Source organism: Protopterus annectens, chromosome 9.part0 (genome assembly GCF_019279795.1).
Source record: "Protopterus annectens isolate FY-2018-M chromosome 9.part0, PAN1.0, whole genome shotgun sequence".
NCBI lineage: Eukaryota > Metazoa > Chordata > Ceratodontiformes > Protopteridae > Protopterus > Protopterus annectens.
In genome coordinates this window covers 382,985,477-383,010,095 of record NC_056743.1, presented here as the reverse complement: position 1 = coordinate 383,010,095, position 24,619 = coordinate 382,985,477, and the positions used below count along the sequence as shown (strand labels likewise).

At 43.9% G+C, this 24,619-nt stretch overlaps 1 protein-coding gene across 4 annotated transcripts in view; it reads right to left on the bottom strand.

The window, feature by feature from the left end:
- Positions 1–6,364: 6,364 nt before the first annotated feature.
- The window catches only part of PDLIM2 (PDZ and LIM domain 2), a 3,176,635-nt gene continuing 3,158,380 nt past the window's right edge, over positions 6,365–24,619 (bottom strand). For all 4 annotated transcript variants that reach the window (XM_044082921.1, XM_044082925.1, XM_044082922.1 and 1 more), the window contains one exon: positions 6,365–6,489. In XM_044082921.1, the coding sequence (XP_043938856.1) occupies positions 6,374–6,489 (116 nt within the window). In that variant the 3' untranslated portion in view covers positions 6,365–6,373. The remainder of the gene's footprint in view (positions 6,490–24,619) is intronic.

The window sequence follows — 24,619 nt, the reverse complement described above, 5'->3', positions numbered from 1 at the left end:
TAAATCCCACCGTTTATTCTCACTGATGGGTAGCGTCCCTAGCACCCTCAATTTTGGGTGGCTCATGGAAGTAAGTTTTTCAGTACCGTGGAACCAAAGGAAGACCTGTCCCTGGAAGCCTTATCTACTATGTAATGCGTGATAAAGGTATGAGGCTTAGACCAAGTGGCTGCAGCACAAATATTGTCAAGGGGCAATTTAGCTTGAAAGGCAGAAGACGTAGAAACGGCTCTGGTAGAATGAGCCTTAGGTCTGTGTGTCAATGGCATGTTAGCATTTGCATAAACAAAGGATATACAATCTGATAACCATTTAGATAGGGCTGTTTTAGCCACTGGATTACCTTTTTTGGCCTCTGAAAAGGATATGTAAAGTTTATCTGATTTTCTAATATCCTTAATTCTATCAAGATAAAATCTGAGCTGTGTACATCAAGTTTATGCAGCATGTATTCCAACTTGTTAGAGTGGCTGGGGAAAAAGACTGGCAACTCAATGACCTGATTGATATTTGATTCAGAACAGACTTTAGGCAAAAAGGAGGCGTTTGTTCTGAGAGATACTCTATCAGCATGGAAAATCATGTAAGGAGGTCTGATAGATAATGCTTGAAGTTCTGACACTCTGCAGGCAGAAGTAATGGCCACTAGAAATATAGTCTTCCAGGACAAATATTTGAGATCACAAGAAGATGCTGGTTCGAAGGGGGGAAGAATTATTTGAGACAGCATAAAATTCAAACTCCAGGGAGAATAAGGAATTTTGACAGGAAGCCTCATGTGAAAAACACCTTTAAGAAAAGCCTTAGATAACTTATGGCCCATAACGTTTAACCCATGGAATCCAAGGTGGAAATTTGATACGGCGGCTAACTGGACTCGAACTGTGGCAGCTGCTGCTCCTTCCTTAAAAATCTTTGTCAAATATTCTAAAATGGACAATAGAGGAGCTCAGAAAGGGTCGATTTCCTGTATATTGGCCCAGATTGAGAACCTGTTCCACTTACTGCGGTATAGTTTCCTGGTGGATGGCTTGTGAGAAGCCAAAAGGATTTGTCTTGTATCATCTGAGAGTGAATGAAGCCTGGCAATTAGGGGAAGTGGATTAGGCAAGCAGTCAGCTTTAGGGACTGCAGTGAAGGATGGAGGTCCCATGACGGGTGTGTCAGAAGGTCCGGAACTGGGTCCAGGATCCATGGATCCTCCAGCAGATGATGGTGAAGGAAGGGGAACCAAATCTGTCGAGGCCAGTAGGGGGCTCTGAGGATAACTGTTCTTCTCAGCGATTTTGCTTTCTGTAAAACCCTTGGTATCAATGGAATAGGTGGGAATGCATTTAGGAGACCCGGGGGCCAATCGAGTACGACTGCATCTCTCGGGGAATGTCCTGGAGGTGGTATTAGGGAAAAGTAGCTTCTGCATTTGGTATTGATGTGACTGGCAAAGAAGTCGCAGCAAGGCTGGCCCCATTTGCAGAAAATCAAATCCGCAACTCGTTGGTTGAGAGACCACTCGTGAGGCAACAGTATTGCCCTGCTCAGCTTGTCCGCTATCACGTTGTATTTCCCCGGGATGTGCGTTGCTAATAGAAAACGCTGGGATGACACAGCCCATTACCATACCCTGAGGGCTTCTCAACAAAGGGGGTAAGACTTGGTTCTGCCTTGCTTGTTCAAGTACCAGACCACTGACATGTTGTCCGTCTGAACTGCAATTGTCCCTAGAGGATGAGAGTCCTGAAAGTACTGCAACGCCAGAAGTACCACTCTCAACTCCAGAACATTGATATGCATATGTGACTCTTGATCCGTCCATGTGCCTTGGGCAGACTTTCCCTGAAAATGCCCCCCCACCCTATCAGGGAAGCGTCCGTGGTCACAGTGGCTACCGGGGGGGGGACAAAGGGTCTTCCGATTGTGACATGGAGACGTCAACCACCACCGAAGGTCTCTCTTGCAAGAATCTGTGATGAGAATCATGTGGTGCATCGGTAGCTTTTGTAGACCATTGAGGAGCCATTGAAGGATTCACATATGCATCCTTGCGAGTGGTACAGCTAGGATTGCTGCCGCCATCAGACCTAGCACCTTCAAGATCTCTGCTGCTGTAGCTTTGTTCTTTGACACCAGTGAGTTGACGTGTTGGCGAAGAAGTGAGACTCTTTCGATTGGAAGACAAAGTGGTGGTTGAGGTATCTAACTCTGCTCCTATAAAAACGGTATGCTGCAATGGCGATAAGGCAGACTTTTTGAAGTTGACTGTAATGCCTAATTGATGGCAGAGTGTCGGAGTATATTGTGTTGCCTGAGTCAATCGATGCCGTGTGGTAGCGGTGAGGAGCCAGTCATCTAGGTATGGAAACACCTGGAATCCTAGACACCTCAGGTGAGCCGTGACCACTGCCATGCATTTGAACACTCTGGGGGCTATAGTGAGACTAAACGGCAGGGCTCAAAACCGGTAATGATTGGCTCCCAGCCGGAAACGCAGGTGATCCCAGGAGCGTCTGTTCATCTTTATGTGACAGTACGTGTCCTTGAGATCTACAGAGCACATCCAATCGCCTTTCCTTAGGAAGGGAAGAATGGACTGAAGCATGACCATTCGGAACTTCTCTTTCTTTACGAATTGGTTGAGTCTGCTGAGGTCCAAGATAGGTCTCCAGTCCCGTTTTCTTTGGTACCAAAAAGAATCTTGAGTAAGTTTCGAATCCAACTTGGTCTGCTGGGACTGGTTGGATGACTCTTTTTTCTAGCAATTTGTGGACCTCTACGATTGCTTGTTCCCTGAGACTGGGTGGAACATATGGGATTCTGTTTACAAGAGTGGGAGATGAAGAGAACGGTTTGAAATATCCTCTGGAAATGATGCTTTGTACCCATGTATCTGACGTTATGTTTAGCCAGTCTTCTGGGTACAAAGATAAGCGACCCTCAACTGCCTCCAGAGCCGGACAGCTGGGCCTCCTTTCAGGAGCGCTGGTAGGGCTGACCAGAGAACTGGCCTCTGTCTCCCTGTTGCTGCGGACCCCCTCTGCCACGCGGGCGGTGCCTTCCGTTATAACCCCCTCCTCTGCCTCTACAGGGGTTTTCTCCAAGTGTGTCCTGAAAGGCTCCCTGTGCTTTTCAGAACCACATTTTTCCGCCCTTAGTGCCCTTGGGATAGGGCCGAGTAGGGGTAGAAAAACAGACTCCAATGGCAGATAGGGTCTTGCCTTTCTGCTCACACCTGGTTAAAGTTTCCTTTACTTTGGGCCCAAACAGTGATGAGCCATCAAATGGGGTGTTGATAAAGGAAGACTTAAAAGGGCTCCGCAAATGAACAGAGATGCATCCAGGCTTGTCTCCGCGGAGCAATGCCTGAACTAGCGGCTCTACTCGAACCATCAGCTGCATAAGATATGAGACGCATGGACGAGTTCACAACAGAGTTTAGGGTAGCGAGCTGTGTGTTGACTTTTCGGCAACCCCTGCAGCTACCGTACCCTGGAGAGCATCTCCTAGCTCTTTCAGAGCATCTCTTTGTAGTCTCGTGAAATGGGTTAAATAGTTCAGCGATCGCAGAGAAAAAGTCGCTGAACTAAACATGTGTTTTCCATATCTATCCATGATCCTAGAATCTCTGTTAGGAGGATGGATAGATGCAGATGTTTCAGACACTTCCTTTTTGGTGGCTGCAGCTACCACCATGGCATCAACAGGCACTCCTTTGGTCAAAAAGGCTTTGTTCACTGGGGCAGAGATGAACTTATTCGTCTTCTGAGGAACAGGTTTCATGGCCTCCGGTGACTCCCACGCCTTACGAGAAATCAGCTCCATGAGCTCATCATAAGGCTGAGACACCCAAGAAGTGGAAGGTTGAGACCCAAAAGCTTTCAAGAGCACTGACTCGCCCTCAGTAGGGGTTTTGGACTGCCAATCGCCCCTCTGACTCAGGATCTCTAATATCTCTCTGCAAAGGAGATATCCTCAGAGGAGGATCGAGGGGACCCTTCTGACTCATTCAAGTCAGTGTCGGATGTTAAAGACTCCTGTGGGGGGAGTCCAAGTGCCTCCTCTTGCACAGTCTCTTCCTGGGTACCTCCTCAGTGGGGAGATCTGGGGAGGTCTCGGAAGAAAAGGGGGCACCCTGTGGGGCTACTTGAGGCTTAGGGTCTCTACGCTTAGGGGGACCGGTAGACGTAGAAGTAGACAGGTGCTTGAGGGGAGAAGGAAGCCCGAACTGATGCAGACGATGTCTTAGGAGACAGGACTCTCCTCATGGCATCGAAAGCACCATGGCTCTGATGAGAAGGGGTAGATGGATCCGGAGGGACCGTCCGATCCTCCCGCATCAAAATCATGGTCTCCGAGCCCGAGGTAGGAGCCAAGCACATCCGAGCCGAAGCCCCAAGAGGAAGAGACAGCACCGCCAAATTGGTCCGACTATCCTCCCCGGACCAGACAGGAGAGTGTCGGCTCCTAGCGTCCTCGGTCGGTGCCGAGGACGTCCGAGTAAATGGAACCAATAACACCGGTGCGGGTCTCGGTTCCATAGGTTTGACAACTATCGGTTCAGGCTCCTTCGGCTCCGAGAGTCCAGTATGGCTCGTCGGAGTAGTCAAGTCTGGTTCAATGGTCTTTGGCTCCAACGAAAGGGTCAGGGCCGACAACAATTTAGCAAGTCCTGGTGCCCGTAGAAGCTTCTGCACTAGCCGATCCATATCCATATCTGAGAGGCTGACCGAAGACTTGAGGAATGCACCGAAGGTGCTGACTGGAGCAGAGGAGATGAGGGAACCTCAGAGACCGGCTCCAAGACTGGGAGCTGGCTTTGAACCAAAGGGACACTCTGTTCCAAAGACTGTGGAACCAATGACCCTGTACCCTCCATTCTTTCTGCCTTCTTAGAAACTTTAGAATCTCCAGAAGATTTAGATGATTTTGAGGAAGTGCTAGCACCTTCCTGGCTACCAAACGCTTCAGAGAAAATATGCTGCAGCAACCCCTTATCAATAAGTTTTCTCCTTCTGTCTAAGAGTACCCTAGAGGAAAAAGAGTGGCATATACTGCAAGAGTCTTGGAGGTGTTTAGCCCCCAGACAGTAAACACATTGGACATGCCTGTCAGTGATGGACGGACATTTTCTGTCCGCAATCTGGACATTTCTTAAACCCAGATTTGGGATGAGACTTCTCCCTCTCATCAGACATGTTCAAAGAGTAATCAAAGTTTGAAACAGGCACACCACAGAAATAATTTGCAGAGATTAAATACAGGGCTAACTAGGCTCACACTACAAAAGTACTAATAACAAGAAGAAATTTGTTAAATCTAAATAGGGATAACAAAAGGGCCAACACAGGGCACTACCTACTACAATCTAACTTATGTATAACTACAATATTTTAAATGTGAAACACACACATTAGATAGAGAATTATATATATAAAAAAGAAGGAGAAAGACATTTTTAAACTTGTGATTTAAGCAAAATATGGTCCGAGCTGACTGGATCACAAAGATCTCTTGCTGCGGTACTAGATCTGGGGTAATTCCAGCAGTGCATTGTGGGATAAAGGGCTTGGTCTTGAGCTACTGGCAAACCTTGAGCTCTTGCTATAGGCCATGTCGGAGCCGAGGATCGGGTCCAAACCCATCAGTGAGAATAAACAGCGAGATTTAACAACTTCACATTGGAGGTTGCAGGCAATCTTTATCTTGCCCAACAATCCATGCTGTTTAAACTTCAGACCTACTTTATAGCGAAGAAAGAAAGCAAATGTCAGTTTATTGGTTTTGTTTGTTTCTTCTTCACAAAGCAAATCATAGTGCATTGGTTTTCTCTACTTCTATTTCATAGGTCAGCCTTAAATACTTAAATCCTAAGGCGGTTCCACATGTTAAAGTATAAACCTTTGGTAAGCTGTACTTAAAGAACCAATTACTATTGCAACTGTGTCTTAAGCAAACAGCAACCAAAGGGGATGCTCTCACTAAATGCTCATGCTACAAACTGCAATATACAAAACTCTTTGTATGTCTTAATACATCATCCCAACATAATTTAATTAAATTAATCCAGGAGTTTCTGAAACACAAACATACATCTTTTGTATTGTTTACATCTTCACCAGGTGTTCCAATGCCTGTCTGAGTTGAATCACATTTCTGAATTGTTACGATGTCCTCTCTACAGATGCAGCTACTTAGAATTTAGATTAACCAATTAAAAATTCAGTGAAATAAAAATAAAGTATTTGAGCATTCTTCTGTAGAGAACTACAGTTACACATGGACTTGAACACAGAAATTACATGCCGATTTTAAAGTGGTTGCTAAGTAGGTTGCTAAGTAGGTAACTACAAAGAGGGGGAGACAAAATGTTTTGGCATACTTACACAATGCTGGTATTGCATTTTTCACATATGTGAAACTTCTGAACTCCTGCTACTGTAGGCACTGGATTTTGAGTACTTGTGGATAACCTTCCTGGAAAACGGACTGCTGCTTCTAAAAAAAAAAGTAAAAAAGGGAGAAGTACCATAAGTTCAGTTATTCAAAAACAAACATTATGTACTCACCACAAGGATGCCATCAGTGTTGTCAGTTTTCTTCCTTCCTCAACCTTTGGGTTTTGGATCCCACCTTGGATCCAACGCTGGACATTTCTCAGACTTTGGATTCATAGCTGAAGCTCCTTCCCTTATCCAAAATCCTCTCCAAAGCCCAAGATAGAGTTTACTCCTTGATATCAACATACAGAAAGGAAAATTCTATAAATGTCTAGAAACATAACAGGAAAGATATCTGGAGCTAAGAGAGGAAAATATGCAAAGAGGAGTACCTCCAGATCATAACAAGGAGACCCTATAACTATCCCCTTTCCGGTGGAAAGGGGAAGGAGGGAAGTTAAGTTCAGGAAGGATGAAAGAAAGCAAAGATGCATCCTTGTGGCAAGTAAAGAACATTTGTGTCTGCTGCTGTCTTTTTTGTCCGTTCAACTTTTGGGACAGAGTCCCCCGCTAGTATCAACCCAGGGTGGTCTCGTGGAAGGATATTCTGGAGTATGGCAGAACCAACCACTGCCCTGTTCCTTGTAATAAACTATGAAAGTATGAGCACTGAACCAAATGGCAGCAGCACAAATGTCATCTATAGAATCTCTGGATAAGAAAGGAGGAAGAGAAGAGATCAACCTTGTGGTGCTCTTGGTAAAGACAAATCCTTGTGTTTATAGACACAAGAAATACATTCAGTGAGCTGTTGTGCTAAAAACTTTAGACAAATATTGTCCCAACTTAGCTTTTGAAAATGAAATAAATAACTGGCTGAATTTCCTGAAAGTCTTTGTTTTGTGGAGATAACTCATCTGTCTGTGTATATTTAATAAAGGGAGCATATACTACCCTTTACTGGATAATTTTGGGAAGGACATTGGTAAATTAGTGGATGGGTTAAGGGCAAATTCAGAAGCTACTTTCAGAGATTTTGGGGAAGAACACTGATAAATTAATGGATGGGTTAAGGGCAATTTCAAAAGCTACTTTCAGAAAAAAGGAAGAGTCGGTGCGAAGAGAAACCTTGTCTTTAAGAAAAATGATATAATGTGGCTGGCAATATAAAGCGTGAAGTTCTGAAACTCTTCTAGGAGATGCAATGGCAGTTAGAAAAATGGTTTTCCAGGACAGAAATTTTACATCAGCCTTTGCTGCAGGTTCAAATCGAAACTAAGTTATGGCCTGGAGAAGAATCATGAAGTCCCAAGGAGGGTTGGGATCCACGATAGGTGGCCTGAGTAAAAACGTACCTTTGAGGAAGGCCTTGCATAACCTAGGGCAGGCTAAGGACAGATGATCTTTGTCTGCATGAAAATTGGAGACTGCAGTCAGCTATACTTTGATTGTAGAGTACCTTGTTCTATTATGAAAAATGGAAGCAAGACATTTTAAAACTGCTGGAAGGGGTGTTGAAAAAGGGTCTAGATTTCTCCCATTAGTCCAGGAGGGATAATCATTTCCATTTACTCTTGTATTTATTCCTAATGGAGACCTTTTGAAAAAAGTAAGGATGTATAAAACCAGGGAAGGAAGCCTGGACTGTCTAGCCATTATTGGAAGTGCAGAAACCATGCGGTCAATCTGAGGGCTTGTATGTATGGATGAGGTAGGCCAGAGGGGTGAGACACAAGATACAGAATGCAAGGAATTGAAAATGACTGGCTATTTATCAACTAAATCATCTGTCTATTTTTATGTGACAGTATGCATCTTGGAGATCTACTGAACACATCTAATCATCGTTCCTCAAAAGATGGAGAATGGACTGAACTGTGACTATTTAGAACTTGAAGTGTTTGACAAATTGCTTCAAGTCGCTTAGGTCCAATATTGGCCTGAGGTCCCTTGTCTTCTTTGGTGACTCTCTTAACAGCTTTTCTATCTATGAGCCTGCTTCCTTCCTCTTATGGGGTGGTACGTCTCAAATTTTTCATGGGTGAATGGGTGGGGAAAAGGAAAAGGGAATGTTATAACCTCTGGTAATTATTCTCTGCACCCAGACATCTTTGGCAATGGACGTCCAGGCTTCTGGGTGCAGAGAAGTGCCTCCCCCTGACTACCTCCAGAGTGCAGCAGCTAGGTATCCATTCAGGAGTGCAGCAAAGCCTTGGTTTTGTGGGCTCCCCCCTGCCAGGTGGGTGATGTCTACCATTACAGTTCTCCCCTCTACCATGGCAGGATCCATCTCCATAGGAGTCCTGAGAGAATCCTTGCAATTTCATGAACCACATCTTTCTATCTCCTTTCTGGTTTCTTGAAAAGGTTCTCCGAGGGAGTAATAAAACTACAGCAGATAGGGTTTTTCCATCCTGTTCACTCCTGAAGTGTCTCTCTAACTTAGGGTCAAATAAGGTAGATCCATGAAAGGGTGCATTCATGAAAGGCATTTTGTAAGGCTCTGCAAAGTCACAGCGGCACATCCAGATGTGCCTCCCAATAGTAATGCTTGAACCTGGCACTCTCAAAAAAACACCCTCCACAGCATGGGAAATCAGCTGCATGGAGGCAATTGGCAGGGACTGAAGCATTGCCATTTGTGAAGAAACAATCTTTCTTTTCTCTGCCAACATAGACATTTAGAGGGATTAGACAAGCTCCTTAGCCACATCCCTATGGAACCTTGTAAAATGTGCAAACTAATTCAGAAACTGTAGTGCCAAGGTTGCAAAAGCAAAAATTTGCTTCCCGAATCTGTCCAAGGCCCCAAACTCCCTTTTGGGGGGGGGGGGGAGTGAACACAGGGACTTTCTCCAGCAAATTCCCTTTTGGTGACTGCTGTAACCACCATGGCATCAACTGGGGGGACCGCTGCTCCAACGGCATGGTCCTAGGATACAAACAGGTACCCGTCTGGCTTTCCAGAAATGGGTTCTGTCATATCCGGATCCTTCCAAGCCAGATGGGAAATGAGATCCACCATTTTGTCCATCAGGTGCAGCACCTAGGTTGTACCATAATTAGTTCCAAAAGCCTTAAGAAAAAATATCTCCTCTTGGGCAGGGATTCCGGAAGACCAACCATCTTTCTGTCTCAGAAGCTTGAGAGTTTCTCTGAATGAAACACTCTCAAGAAGTGACCTGGGGACCCATCCTCTTCAAAAAGTCAGTGTCTTCTTTTAAAGATTACTGTGGGGATATAATGTGCCTCCTCTTGCACTTAAGCCTCCAGGGAACTTCCTTGCAGGGATGATCACAGGAGGACCTGGAACTGTATGGGAAGTCCTGTAAAAACTGTCTTGAGGCTAGAATGGACATCTGCCCAGCTGGTAAAGAATGAACAGACTTGGGATCCAGGGCAAACAGTTGGGGGGGGGGCAAAGATGTCCCATCTCCAGTCATGTGAAGAGTTTTCTCCACTGCCTCAAAAGCAGTAGCCAATGTTGAGCCCATAACCACTCTAGTGGGAGGCAAGGCTGCCTGCCTGGAGAAATCCATTCCTCATGACCCTGTCAGCACAGAAGTTGGAGCAGAGCTATTTAGCCCCTTAAACCCGAGGGGATGCCATGGCTCCAAATGCCTCTAAGTTAAATCCCTACCCCCAGATTCTGCACCAAAGCCATGGCTCCGAGATCCCTCCAGCTCCAACAAAGTCAGCATCGGACGGATCAGAGAACATGTTGGAGTCAACAAAGGCCAAGCCTTCAGCCAATCCTGGGGTTCTTAAATCTCGTACCTCTGAAGCTGGGGGCAGATCTGATTAGGGGTTACCAAAGGTTTTGGGGTTGGTTTAAAGCTTATTGGTCCAATGGCAGATAGAGCCAGGAGTACTCCCAATTGAATCAGAGTCCTGAAATTTTTTTTCATCATTCTGTCCTCATCTGCTTCCGACAGGCTCCTTGTAGACCTAAAGTATGAAGAGGTAGATGGAGGTCTCAAAACTGTAAGTGGAGTCTCTTGTAAATATGGAGAGTGTATTCTGGATGACACTGGCTCCAGAGAAAAATGAGGATGTCCAAGGGTGCGTGACTTGGGAACTGATGTTTTCAGATCCAAGGAGTGGATGGATCTGAGATCCTGGAAGTTTTGGCTAGAGAAACTGGAGCACACTGAGGAGAGGAGTCAGGGGAGTGCTTCCTTGACTCCCTTGGCTTATCTTTGGACTTCTCTTTTCACCCTGAGGTTTCTGTGCTGGTTACTGAGCAGTGAGGAAAGCACCAGATACTGAAGAGAAGGAGGAAGGTAACAGACCCTTAAGAAAGTACAGTTTTGTACCTACCATAAATGTAGATGTCCGATAGATATGCAACTGCAGTCATAACATATGGGGTTGTCCCGCCTCAGGCAGCCCTCGGTCGGCCGAATTCCAAAGTCTGGGTCCGGCGTCGGCTGGTGTCGCCTCCTCTCAGACGTCACAATGGCTGGAGTATAAAGGCATCGGCCGACGCCATCTTCTTCAGTGTTTCTTGCCCCAGATGCCAGGTGCCCTCCTAGGAAGGCTAAATTTGGTAAAAGGATAAAAATAATCCCAAACATGCACAACAGTAAAACAGATACACCATAGGAAATACCCCCAGCTAATGGGAAAAGGGGTAGGAACCCAAAGAGAAGGATACAGAGGGGTAGGAGGGTGGGAAAATCCGACTGCAGTTGCATATCTATCGGACATCTACATTTATGGTAGGTACAAAACTGTACTATGTCCTTCAAGAATGCAACTGCAGTCATAACATATGGGTTGAATACCATAGCCAAGCTGGGGGTGGATGGAACTATGATAAGGATGGTGTAGCTAAAATCCCCTGCAGGACTGCCGAAGCAAAGCCTGCTCGGGATCTGGAGTATAAAGGCAGGTTGTAGTGCTTGGTAAATGTATGCATGGAGCTCCATGTAGCAGCCTCTAAAATGTCCTTTGTTGCCACCCCTCTTAGATAAGCTGTGGAAGTGGCTATAGCTCTGGCGGAATGTGGCCTAATATTGGCTGGCACACCCTTTCCATGGAATGAATAGCAGAATCTGATGCAATGTTCAATCCATTTTGAAATTGTTCGTTTGGAGATTGCTTTTCCTTGTACTCCAGCAGCATAGGCAACAAACAGCTGGTCAGACCTTCTGGTGGCCTTAGTTCTGTCCAAGTAGTAACGTAGTTGTCTGTGTATGTCCAAAGTATGCAGTAGTTTTTCCCACCTATTTTGAGGATTGGGGAAGAATGTAGGCAGGTGAATAGCTTGATTTAGACACACCCTGGAAATAACTTTTGGCATGAATGTAGGATTGGTTCTTACAGAGACTCTGTCTTGATAAAAAATGAGGAAGGGAGGCACTGCCATGAGAGCCTGTATCTCCGAAACTCTTCTTGCAGATGTGACTGCCAATAAGAAGGCCATCTTCCATGAAAGAAATTGCATTTCTGAAGTTGCTGCTGGCTCAAATGGAGGAAGAGTTAATTTTTACAACACATAATTGAGGTCCCATGCAGGTACTGGCTGTTTTCTGGGAGGTTTGATATTCTTTATTCCTCTTAGAAACTGTCTTAGCAGAGGATGAGAAAACACTGGAGGGTCACAGTTGTATTTTGCTGAGATTGCTGAGGCGTGAATCTTTATTGAAGAGTATGAGAGTCCAGTATGGAATAGTTCCGCCAAGTATTCTAAAATCTGAGGTATACTTGGTAATGCTGTGTCCTGACCCCTGTTGGCATTCCAGATGCTGAATCTCTTCCACTTGGCTGAATACTTTTTTCTGGTCCAAGGTCTGCATGCTTCCAGCAAGATTTCTTGAACTAATTTTGAAAGAGAATTAGGTGGAGAAGTCATGCTAGTCTCCAGGCTGTCAGATGTAATGTTTTCAGGTCTTGATGTACAGTCCTGTAATTGTGTTGTGTTAGGAGCAGGGGCCATAGGGTCAGAGGCCATGGTTTGGTCCGAGTTATGGTCAATAGCAATGGGTACCAGTGTTGCCTTGGCCAGTCTGGAGCTATCAAGATGCCTGTTGGTTGTTCTGTTTTGATCTTCAGTATCACCTTGGTCAGCAGAGGCAGCGGAGGGAATGCATAAATTTTTAGAGAATTCCAGCTGAAGGAGAGAGCATCCGTTTTCCAGGCTAGAGGATGGTGAGTCCTTGTGCAGAATGTTTCCAGCTGATGATTTAAGTGGGAAGCAAAAAGATCTACATCCGGTCTTCCCCATGTCTGTGTCAGTTGAGAGAAAATGTGAGGGTGCAGCATCCATTCGTGTGGATCCATGAAATTTCTGCTCAGGTTGTCCGCCAATACATTGTCCTTGCCTGGTACAAACTGGGATTGTAAATGTATCTTCAGGCTCAGGGATTTTTCCCAGAGTAGCATTGTTAGTCTGCAGAGGGGAGAAGAATGAGTGCCTCCCTGCTTATGTACCACATGACAGTGGTGTTGTCTGTCCTTATTAGCAAATGTCCTTGTTGTAGTGATTTTTCGAAAGTCTCGATTGCATGTATCACTGCCAACATCTCCTTTTGGTTTATGTGCAGATGTCTTTCCTTTGGTGTCCATAGCCCTTGAATGCATCTGCCCTCCATGTGCGCCCCCCATCCATGGTCTGAGGCGTCTGTTGTAATCATTTGGCCTGCTTGAGGTCTGTTGAAAGACATGCCCTTGTTTAGCTGACTGGCTTGAGCCCACCATAAAAATTCTTTTTGCAGACATGGAATAAGTGGGATTATGTCCTCTAGGCTTTGGCTGTGTTGAGACCATAAGTTTTTTAAATACCATTGCAGCTTTCTCATATGAAGTCTTGCCAAAGGTATCAGAAGGATGCAAGATGCCATGAACCCCAGGGCCTGCAGGATTTTCCTTGCAGTCAGCTGGGAGAGTTTTGCTAGGCCTTTGAAGTACTCTGGTAAATGCTGCTGTTTTTCCTCTGTGAGGTAGGCCATTTGGTTTTCTGTGTCCAGCTTGGCTCCTAAGAAGATAATCAGTTGGGATGGCAGTAGTTTTGACTTCTGTTTGTTGACTGTGTATCCCAAGGCCTGCAGTAGATGCATGACATAGTCCAAATTTTCTTTTAAGGTTTGTTTGTTGTCTGCTTGTATGAGGCAGTCGTCCAAGTAGGGGTATATTTGAATCCCCTGTAATCTGCCGTGTGCCACTACTGATGCCAGGCATTTTGTGAACACTCTGGGCGCAGTAGATAAGCCAAACGGCAATGCTGAGAATTGATAATGCTCTGTCCCTGCAGGAAATCTGAGGTATCTTCTGCAGCTTTGTCTTATTGGGACATGCAGGTATGCCTCCTTGATGTCCAGAGTGACCAGCCAAGACCCCTTGCCCAACATGGGAATGAGTTGCGTCAGCATTTTGAACTTTGGCACTATGAGAAAAGTGTTTAGAGATGACAAGTCCAGTATGGGTCTCCATTTGTTTTCTTTTCTTGGAACAAGGAACAGTCTTGAATAAAATCCCTGGCCTTGCTCCTGAGGAGGAACCCTTTCTATTGCTTTTATACTTAACAGCTTGGAAACTTGAGAGAGTGCCTCTGCCCTTTGATGATGTGGCAGGTTTGGCATGCCTTGTCTTATTGGTAATGTGTGGAAGTGGAATCTGTAACCTTTGTCTATCAAATCCAGAATCCAGTTGTCCTTGGTTAAAATATGCCAGTTTTTTTTGAGAAGGATAATTTTCCGCCCAAAGGTGCTTCTCTTTGAACCTTTGTAGGCGGAACGAAAGTCAAGTCATTGTGATTGTCCTTGTGGTGCAGCTGAACTGTCTGCGCCACTTCTTTGATTTGGAGGTTGCCATTGGCGGCCCCTGTAAGATCCTCGGTATTGCCCTCTACCTCGGGCACGTCTGCTTTTTCCCCTTTGAAACTTGTCAGAGCCGGGGAAGGACCAATTCTTTGAGGGCCAGTTTCTACTGAACCTGGGTGGCTGAACCTGAAGGAAATCCTTGACTGTCTGTACTGACTTTGCTTTTTCCTCTATGGATTTCAATACATCTTGTGCATTTGCACCAAAAAGCTTCTGTTTTTCCAAAGGTGCATCCAGTAACTTCACTTTAACATGGTCAGGCAAAGACTGATCCTTTAACCAAGCATGTCTACGTATCACAGCCCCAGTCATAGCTGCCCTACATGAAGCTTCCAGTGCATCATAACCACACTGAAGAAAATGGTTATTAACCTGCTGAGTGTTATGTATATGATCCTGCAATGTCTTTTTATCAATAGGCTCAGGAGAGGCTAACTTTTTCTGTAAATCATCCAGGAGAAAATCTTGGTACTGAAACATGTGAAAAAGGCAGTTAAGTGACCTTATGGCTAGGGTAGTAGAGGTATATACTTTTTTACCCCATCTCTCCAGGGACCTAGCTTCTCTGTCCGCTGGTAGTGGGTTTTTGGCAGAGGAGGTAGCCACTCCCTTGGGGCCCTGTGAAATAGTTTCTAGATCCACAGAGTGGGCCTTAAAAAGGTGCTTGTGAGTGTCAGGGACCCTATAATATCTGTCCGGCTTGACAGGAGCAGGAGGAAGAGAATCAGGGTTAGCACTGGAGTCAGAGAAAACATCATCCAAAACATCCATAACAGGTGGAACAGCCAAAGGTCTGTGCTGGGGAAGCTTGAGGAAGGTACGAAGCCTTTTCCTGGAGTCAGAGAATTCCTGACCCTGCCATTGAAAATGTTCCCTCATGGAATGCAGGACTTCACCAAAAGAGAAATCCTCAGGAGGGGAGGCAGAGGGAATTGATTCCTCAGCATCAGAGTCCTCGTAGGCCTGGAAGGATTCTTCTTGGGTATCAGAATGCTCAGAATCCCCAGAGGCTTCATCCGAAGAGAGGTCGTCTGCCTGCTCAGTTCTAGGTCTTTTCTCTGCAGGTGGCTGAGAACCCCTGTCCGGATGAGGCTGAGACCCCCTGATAAGGGAAATAAGATCAGCAGCCAGAGACATGATCTGCTTATCAGAAGGGGCCTGGGCAGTAGGTTTAGGATGGGCCTTGGCCTGACTGGCGGCCTTAGCACGTGCAAAGGCCTTAATGGATATAGATACAGGAGGCCTAGCAGCCCCACGTGCAAGCGTAACCTTGTCCACAGAAATGGTGTCGGGTAGATCCAGAACTTCGGTTTCCGGAAGAAAATCAACAACCGGCACCGGAGATATCTCCGAGACCGAAGGTCGTGTTAACGCTGTGTCGTCGGCCTGGAGCAGTTGATTTACCACTTCCGAAGGAACCGGAACACTAGCAGAGGGTTTGTGAGTAGCATCGGTAGTGGAAGCGGGCCGAGGATGTCGGTCCCGGTCCTTGCGTTTTTTAGCAGACTGGGTTGTCGGTTGATCCGACGGCATGATATATGCAAAAGAATCACCAAAAAAGTCCTCTGCGAATTCTGCCCGGCGCCTGAGAGTGCGCTTATTAAAGCAAGCACAGGCAGCACAGGCAGAGACGTCGTGGTCTGGGCCCAGGCAAGGAAGGCAGAGAGAATGGAAGTCCTTATGAGGTATTTGTTTACCACAAGACAAACAATTATTAACTTTCTCAATTTGTTCTGACATTGGCTGAGGCAAGAATAAATGTTCCCCAACGGAATACTTAGCTTTTAGATGACTTCGGTACTGAAAATACAGGAGCTGACCGACCAGCACTTGCGAACTGCTTCTGCTTCGGGCACCGCGCGGCAAGAAAGACTGAAGAAGATGGCGTCGGCCGATGCCTTTATACTCCAACCATTGTGACGTCGGAGAGGAGGCGACACCAGCCGACGCCGGACCCAGACTTTGGAATTCGGCCGACAGAGGGCTGCCAGAGGCGGGACAACCCCGTATGTTATGATTGCAGTTGCATTCTTGAAGGACATCTAATTTGTTCCTGTGCTCAAACAAGACGGTGTGGTTGAAGCTGGACCAAATTTGACACTTCACCTCTAGATGTGTGGCCCCAAGACAGTTTATGTGCATCTTTTGCCCACAAGTCAAACATTTTGTAAAGCCAGTAGGTTTATCAGACATAACCTATCCTAAAACAACAAAGAATGAAGCATAAATTTACACAGTAGAGAAAAAAACTATTCAGGTAAAAATACCAGCAATGGTAAAGATACTCCTGACAACCGAGAAAGAAACTACCAACAATGGCAGAGAGGACCACTAGAAAAACTAGGCAAAGAAAGGCAACCAACAGTATACAAAATTAAAGATATAAAGCTCTCTGATATACATTCAGTTTTATATTAACTGGAGATGTAGGAGAAACAGAAAGTCAAAAACCTACACAGAGTGAAACCAAATAAAAAATGAAAAGTCCTTGCCTCCAAAAAACTTGAGCTACATTAATAACATCTGATTGCTATAGCAGCAAACGAGATCGGAGGTAATCTGGGGCTTGGGAGAGGATTATCAGTATGAGGAGGAGCATGAGCTATGAATCCAAACTCTGAGAAGCAGCTGAAATTCGATCTGAAACTCAAAGGTTGAGGAATGGATGAAAAAGACATCAGATAAATTATTTTTATTGTATCTTCTGACTCCAAAAGGAAGTGCTTTCACCAATAAGATTTGTTCAAAGCTTTACAGAACTAGCAAGCTTTATAAGAATATTCAATACTTCAGTTACAAACATTAATCAAGAGACAAGCAGTTCTTAATATTGGAATCAATGGTTTAAAGTGACAGTTTATGTCTCGTGTCTTAAGAAAAGGCTTGATGTTGACCATTTTGTAAAAACCTTGACCTTTACATGCATTAAATAAAACCTGGCACTCATTCATTTACTCCAAATGAGTGAAATTTAAGTATAGCAAAAACTTTGTCAATTTTTTTGTCTTATTAATAAATTTAAGACCCCAAATTCAACTTTTACGGTTTTGCCAGCCTAGAAAGCTAGACAAGTACTACAACTAACTGCATACATAACACTTTCAATACTGTAACCAATTTATGAATAACAACAAAACATCTTTGTTATGTCACAAGGGTACTAAAACTCATGCAGATATTTCATCTTTATGTTACCATGTCTCTCTAGCATATTCTCTCTGCTGTGTCATTCTCCGCATAAGCTTTGCTTCTTTCAAAATACAACCCTGACATCTATGTTACCCATAAGAATTGTATACATCATAAATGACAGATTTTACAGGAGGAATGTCCAAGTTATGGGTGACAGTTAAACCAGGTGACAAATTAATTTTGCATTGTATTCAAATCCAATCACAGTAGTTAGCAATACATACATACATAATGTACTTGTGAGGTAGCTACTAAATAAGGTTCCTCATGGACCTTAGGGGGAGCTGTTAGAGTGAAGGTATTCTTATTGAATTCACTATAGTACATTAAGGTAGAATAATAGGCCTGCAAATATAGAGTCACACGTGTTTTCATGTATTCATTCAGTTTCAGGGAAAAGACAGTTGATTAGAAAAGAAAAGATAATCTTGCTGGCTAAGCATGACATGTGGAGAAATAGTAGCTCTCATGGGAATGCTACAGAATGTTCCTTTCTCAAGGGAAAGATGTGTATGTAATGCTAGACAATGAGACAATTAAGCCATGGTAGGCACCTGGAAGACTGCAAAACAAGACAAGGCCGGAGAACCAAGGTTAGAGGAGTGGACATGGCATCCAGAGGAAAATCACTAGACTGAAGTAATACAAGATACACGTTTAGGACAGGAAAGTCAAGTGAAGTCTGATACATGACTTGTTCAGATGTAGTTATTGTACTACTATTGTGCTTTCAGTTATTTGATACATTATGCTGCTATATACCATTTAATTATGCTGCTGTGACACTTATAAATGCTATATGTTACTTACTACAATAAACTACTCTTAAGCAATCCATGGCAACAGAACAGTTTCTTAAAAACAACAAATGACAGTGGCCCTGCCTTCAAACTGGTCAAATACAACCAAAGTGAGCTGAATACCAAACACCTGAAGCGCAGTTAAAATAATTTGTTGTTGAGCGCTTTTGTTCTCCCTGCTGCTCTCCTAACACAGAGTTGTTCAGGGGAAAAAAAAAGGCAAGCCAAATGCCAAAACACCAAGAGTGCAGTAAAACAGTTTACTGTTGATTGCTGTCATCCTCTCTTCCTGAACGCAGAGAGGATGAAAGCACTTGATAATAAATTATTTTACTGCAATCCTGGTGTTTTGGTATTCAGCTTGCTTTGGTTGCATTTGGACTTTGAAAATTCTCTCGTTTGCCTAAATAAAGAAGAACAAACGTAGGTCTTTGCTCATACTTCAACCAATGCATTCTTCAAATTTTTTAAATTAAAATCTCTATTATAGATCTAAAGACACAATTCATTTGTTTTATTCATGAAAATATTATCAATCACAATTAAACAAGGCAACTATAGCAATATAAAACCATTTTGGTGCAACTTTGATGCATACTGAATAACCACTGGAGGCTACTCACAGAATTTACAAAGTCTGCAGTGTATCCTTGCACCAAAAGCCAGAATGCACATTTATGCAGTGATTCACAGAATCACATGGGTCAATAAGCCAAAAGACATAGGATCATAGGAGATTACTAGGCTATCGACCCGGAGGTAATTTCAACCCTAGGTGTTTAGTAAATGTTAGTTAATATCCAAGATCGCATTTAGTAATGCTTGCCAACGCTATCCCAGGTAAGAATTTATGGTGCCTCAGCCACTCTTCCAAGTTCCTCTTTAACAGTGTCACAGAGGTGTTCTGTTTCACACAAATAGGCAGCCTATTCCAAAGACATGGCCGTCGCTGAGCGATAAATAGGACATTCTGGAAGGACAGATTTAAGTCGCAGACCATATTTAGGTCTTTGGAACTGGTAACCTTACTTCCACTTGATTTATGGATATGCAGCAAGTTCATTAGGTTTGGGTCTAAGATTGTTCTCTTTGCCAGGCATAAGTCAAACCTAAGACTGTTCTCTATGCCAGGCATAAGTCTCCCAAAGAAGTCTTTATGATACGGAGTATAGTGACACAAACTTTAGTCGTTCTGTATAAGGCATGTGCTGGAGTCCCTTGATCTTCTTTGTTAGAAACCTCTGAGGTCTCTCCAATTGCTGCAGGTGCTTTGTATGGTACATGCCAAACAGGGCATTATACTCATGGGCCAGATTAGTGTTAAGTACAGAAAGGCTATAACCTCTTTTGCTCTCGAGGCGATGCCTTTACTAATCAAGTATGCTACACAGAAAGCCTTCCTTACTACAGTAGACAGATGGTGGTTGAAGTTAAGATTACATAAAGTGCATTCAGAACAACATTTTGTTTGTCCAAGTATGTAGGTTCATTACTATTTAAAAAAGTGAAAAAAAATTGTACAGGCCACATAATGGAACCTTGGGGTAAACAAATCTGTGGCTCACAGATTGAAGAGTACTCTGCTGATCTTTACTGTAACACATATATGTGTTATATAACTTGCAAAGCAAAATTCAAGTACTAGAAAAAGTTTAGTCACAGCAAAGGGAGTTTTTCACCTCCAAAAAGGCCCAAGTTAACAGAAAGGTGTCTGTGCTAGAAGCTAAACAGTATGTCACTGTTCAGAATATTACAGCTGTGGAATGCCAATACCAACGACGATACTGGAATGTTGACACAAGATCACATCATCTGTCATTAAAAAGAAAATATTTTTTTTCCCCAGAAGTTTGGCATTTCACAATTAACAAAATGGAATGCATTATGGATTTTAATTCAAAAGGGGCAAGATGCAGGGCATACTATACAGGCTGTAAGCAGAAGGAAATATCAATAAAGCTACCAGAGGGGAATAATGAAGTTTAGTGGATGGAGGCGAGAAGGAAGCATGGAAATGAACATGTGGAATCACAGAGAGGAACCAAACAAGATGCTGAACCAAACAGGATTTCCGGCTTTATTCATTAGTTGCATAACTCACGGTGTGCTAGTTTTAAAGATGAAAAAAGTTTAAGAGCATGAATGCAATGGGGTATGCCAACAGGATAGAAGTCTGGGAGGGGCAAAGAAAATGTATGATGACATTGTCCAAGATCAAAGATAAGACCGTTAAGGACGCTCTTCCGGCAGTTTTTTTTTTGTTAAGTACTAAAACACAGGGTGCACAGGTATGATTCAAAGACAGAAAAACTTAGTAGTTAACACCTACAGAGTGGTTAATAAATGAATGGGTGAGAAAAATAAGTGCTGGGAACAGATATGAACATTTCCCCAATGATGCATCAGAATAGTATGTAGGGACTGAATGGCTTCAAATGTTTAGGTTTAAACAAAAACACTAGATAAATCAGCAAATTTTACCAAAAATACCAACCATAATACGTCTGTGAATCCATACAACAATCTAATTTGCAATTAAAAGTATCCAGATTCAAAGGTTTTACTTTCCCCCTACAGAAGCCCCAATTTAACACTGACAAATGCACTATTATGGTAGCACTGAACACATTACTCCTTAATCTTCAGTTCATGTCTTTGATATTTAATGCAAATGACGTAATTGTGACACCCCCACCACCAAACCAGTAATCAAGGAGCCTCAATCCTTACCAATGGCACCAGTGGGGGACATACATTGGGAGGATTACAAGTACACACACAGTATTTCCAGATGCAGCTTGATGCATCATCAATTACAATTTCCCTTAATCAGTCTGTGGCTGATTTCTCCCCCTTTCTCCAGATTTCTAATAAGACTCTCCACTGGTACAACTATAGAGTTGAGATCTCAGCTGAGTGGCCAAGCCAAGACCTCAAACACCCTCTCTGTACAACCAGTGCTTTGCAAGTCTGCCCAAATAGCTCTCACACACGGGAAAGGCTGGCACAGGTTTACTAGCTATGTCCCCTTTTGCCCAGACTATAGTCATCACTGCCAGCAGCCACTCATCAGCTACTTTAAGGCCCTTAATGGGTGTCCAATCTTACTATGTAATATTACTGTAAATACTAATGGTAGTTTGACCAAGAACAAGGCTGTTAGGTGTGGCCCACACTGTCACCAAACAAATATTCAAGTACTCTCAGAACTTAAATATCTCTAGACAGATCAGCCATAATGAAAGGTTTAAATAAATTTGTCTTTTCGGCTTTTCCCGGTTAGGGGTCACCACAGTGGAACTCTTGTCCGCTAATGATTGGCAGTAAATTTTTTTTTATGGTGCCGAGTTGCCAGCTCGACGCCCAACCTTCGGCAAAAGCATGCCCATTCACGCATGTCTTTCGGAGACCACTCGACCGCTGGGAAGACATGCAGACTCCACACAGAAGGCACTCCAGCCATGAATCTAACAGGAGAACCTCTTGCTTGAGGCATCAACTTTACCGCTGTACCACCGCGGCTTAATGAAAGGTTTAAATATATTTAATAATAAATATTAAACTGACAAGAAAATAGTTATGTATTTACAGTGACAGCAGAGTTCAAAATCACAGAAAATATTTAAAACATTGCAGGACAAGCTCAAATGAAGAAAAACATCTAAATTAAGCTTTGCTATATTCCTGACTATATCCAAGAGAATTATACTACTAGACTTACTTACTCAGACAGCAAGGTAAATGTGTGGTGAATGGGTCTTCTGGTCAGGTCCAAGACAGACTACAAAATGCTGTCTCTCACTCAAGAGACCTCTCAAATTAATATCTCAAACATTACTGCTGGGCTAGCTTGCAGAATGACAATTTCTTGTCCCACTTCTGGAATCTGGCAGTATTTAACAGCTACCTGTAAAAATACATAGGCAGGGGCTTTTCCTCAGATCTTTGGCAAATGGTAGAAGTCATAAAACACTTCCCAAGACAATACAGAAAGTGCCTTAGTTTTAGACACTGTCTACTGGCTGCACTGAAACGGAAAGACATTTTTTGTTATGGCCTAGCCATAAAGTAATTAATTTCAGCTATTTTTCTGAAGTTTTGAAAATTAACCTCCTGTATTCCAGTTTCCCCTGTTAAAATATATACAGTTAAAGAGTTACAACAGTGTACGTACATTTCTGTTCTACTCCAGTAGGGTATACTGTGGATACATGTCAAACAGCACTTTGTAAAATACCTCTAAAGCACATGTCTGTACAAACCATCTTATATGACATGCAACTCTAATACATTTGTAACACAAATGTCTTATATAAATCATGTAGTTATTCACAAATTACATAATTTACAAAATTCTAGATAGCTGTGCTGGCAGTATCTCCCTTTGCCACACTTTTGTATAAATCATGTTGATATTCACAAATGACAATTATTTACAAAATCCCAGCTAGCTGGGCTGGCAGTATCTCCTTTCATCACACTTCTTCCCCCTTCAAAAACTCAAGCTAGTTTTCCAAGTGATCCTTGAAAAATGTTGCTCGAGAGGGATGAGTCTATCTGGGAATACCTTACCCCATTATCTGTCTTGTGATCCCAGCTGCCTTTGCATTGCTGATCCCATTACAGTGTTGCACTGTCATATCGTATGCCTGCAGCTCTAGACTCCACCATAGTAACTTGGGATTTTTCTGGCTGGCTCCCTGTAGCCGTACATCCTCCTCACACACTTCCTGCCTTCTACTGCAAATACTTAGCACCAGGTCCTCCCTATCATGGTAAGGTTTCATGGTATTAACATGGTACAGTTTGTACCCCTGCCTAGCAGTTCTACTACTTAGTTAACAGTACTGACTTTCCTTACCACTTTGAAGGGTCCCACCCAAGCTGACTGCAGCTTGTTGTGTCCAACATGAATGAGAACCATAAGCTGCTGCCCACAGTATACTCACCAACTCGAGCATTCCTGTCATATCAGACCTTTTTCTGCTGTTGAGCTTCTGACAGGTTCTCTTGGTCCAAGCCCATGAGTTCCCCGAGCCTTGTCCTGACATTTAGGACACATGCTACAAAAGACTCCTTGTGGGATTTTATACTCACCCTCCCACTCATCATGAATTAAACCTAGAGGTCCCCTCACCCTATGCCCATGCAGCAACTCAGAGGGTGAAAACCTGTGTATTCCTGGGGCACCTCCTTGTATGTAAAACAGATGGGGCAGATATTTGTCCCACTCCCTCTTAAAACTGGTCTGCAAATGCATGTAGCATGGTCTTTAGTGTAGAGATTAAACTCTCCAGCAGACCATTTGTCAGGGGGTGGCAGGGTGTGGTCTTCAGGTGCTTCACCCCACAGCGCTCCCACAAACAAGTCAGTAGTTCTGACATGAAAATGGCACCTTTGTCAGTTAGTATTTCTTTTGGGAAACCTACCCTGCTAAAAATCTCTAACAAAGCATTTGCCACTTTTTCTGCTTCAGTAGAGGACACAGCCACCACCTCAGGACATCTGGTAGCATAATTACTACCACTAGGATATACTTCTTCCCTCTGGAACTTGGGGTACTCAGAGGCCCCACAATATCCATAGCTACCCTCTGAAATGGTGCCTCAAATCAGAGGCAAAAGCATCAAAGGAGCTTTCACCTTGTCTCCTGCCTTGCCTACTTTTTGGCACTGCTCACAGGTCCTGCAGTACCTTGTTACATCCATGGAAATCCCAGACCAATAAAAGTTCTGCATGATACATTTCTTTCTATGCTTTATGCCCTGCAAAGGGAATGTCATGGGCTACAGCTAGACGTGCCAGACGTTAGGCTCTGGGCACTACCAACTGCTGTATTCTCTCACCCTCTAGCCTTCCCGTCAGGGGTCCACTCTCTATAAAGTAACCATTTGTCCCACTATACAGATTCCCCCTTTACTTGAGAATCAGGTGCCTCACTAACTAAACTCCCTCAGGCCTTGTAATGTAGGGTCTGACAGCTGAGCCTGTATCAACGCTCTATCTGTGACTTGTGACCCTTCTGAGCTCCACTTCCACAGGAAGTCTGGTACCTTATGACAGGGGTGCCTCACGCTCAGCCTGGTTACTACTACTCACCTCTGCCCTTGCAGTTACTCTGTCCAAGGGAACATCAGTACCTACAAGGGAACATCAGTACCTACAAGCAGCTGTGGCTCACCTTCAGTTTCACCTCTACTGGGTAGCTCCCTCCCTGAAGTAGCAACCTCAGCAGTCCTGGCTTCAAGTGTGCAGTCTGTCTGTGTCCCTCCAGAATACCAGACCCACATGCTTGTTTCCAAGCCTGAGTAAGTGTAACTGCATGCACACAAGAAACTGCATTATCAAAATCATTCCCTGTTAGGAACCAATT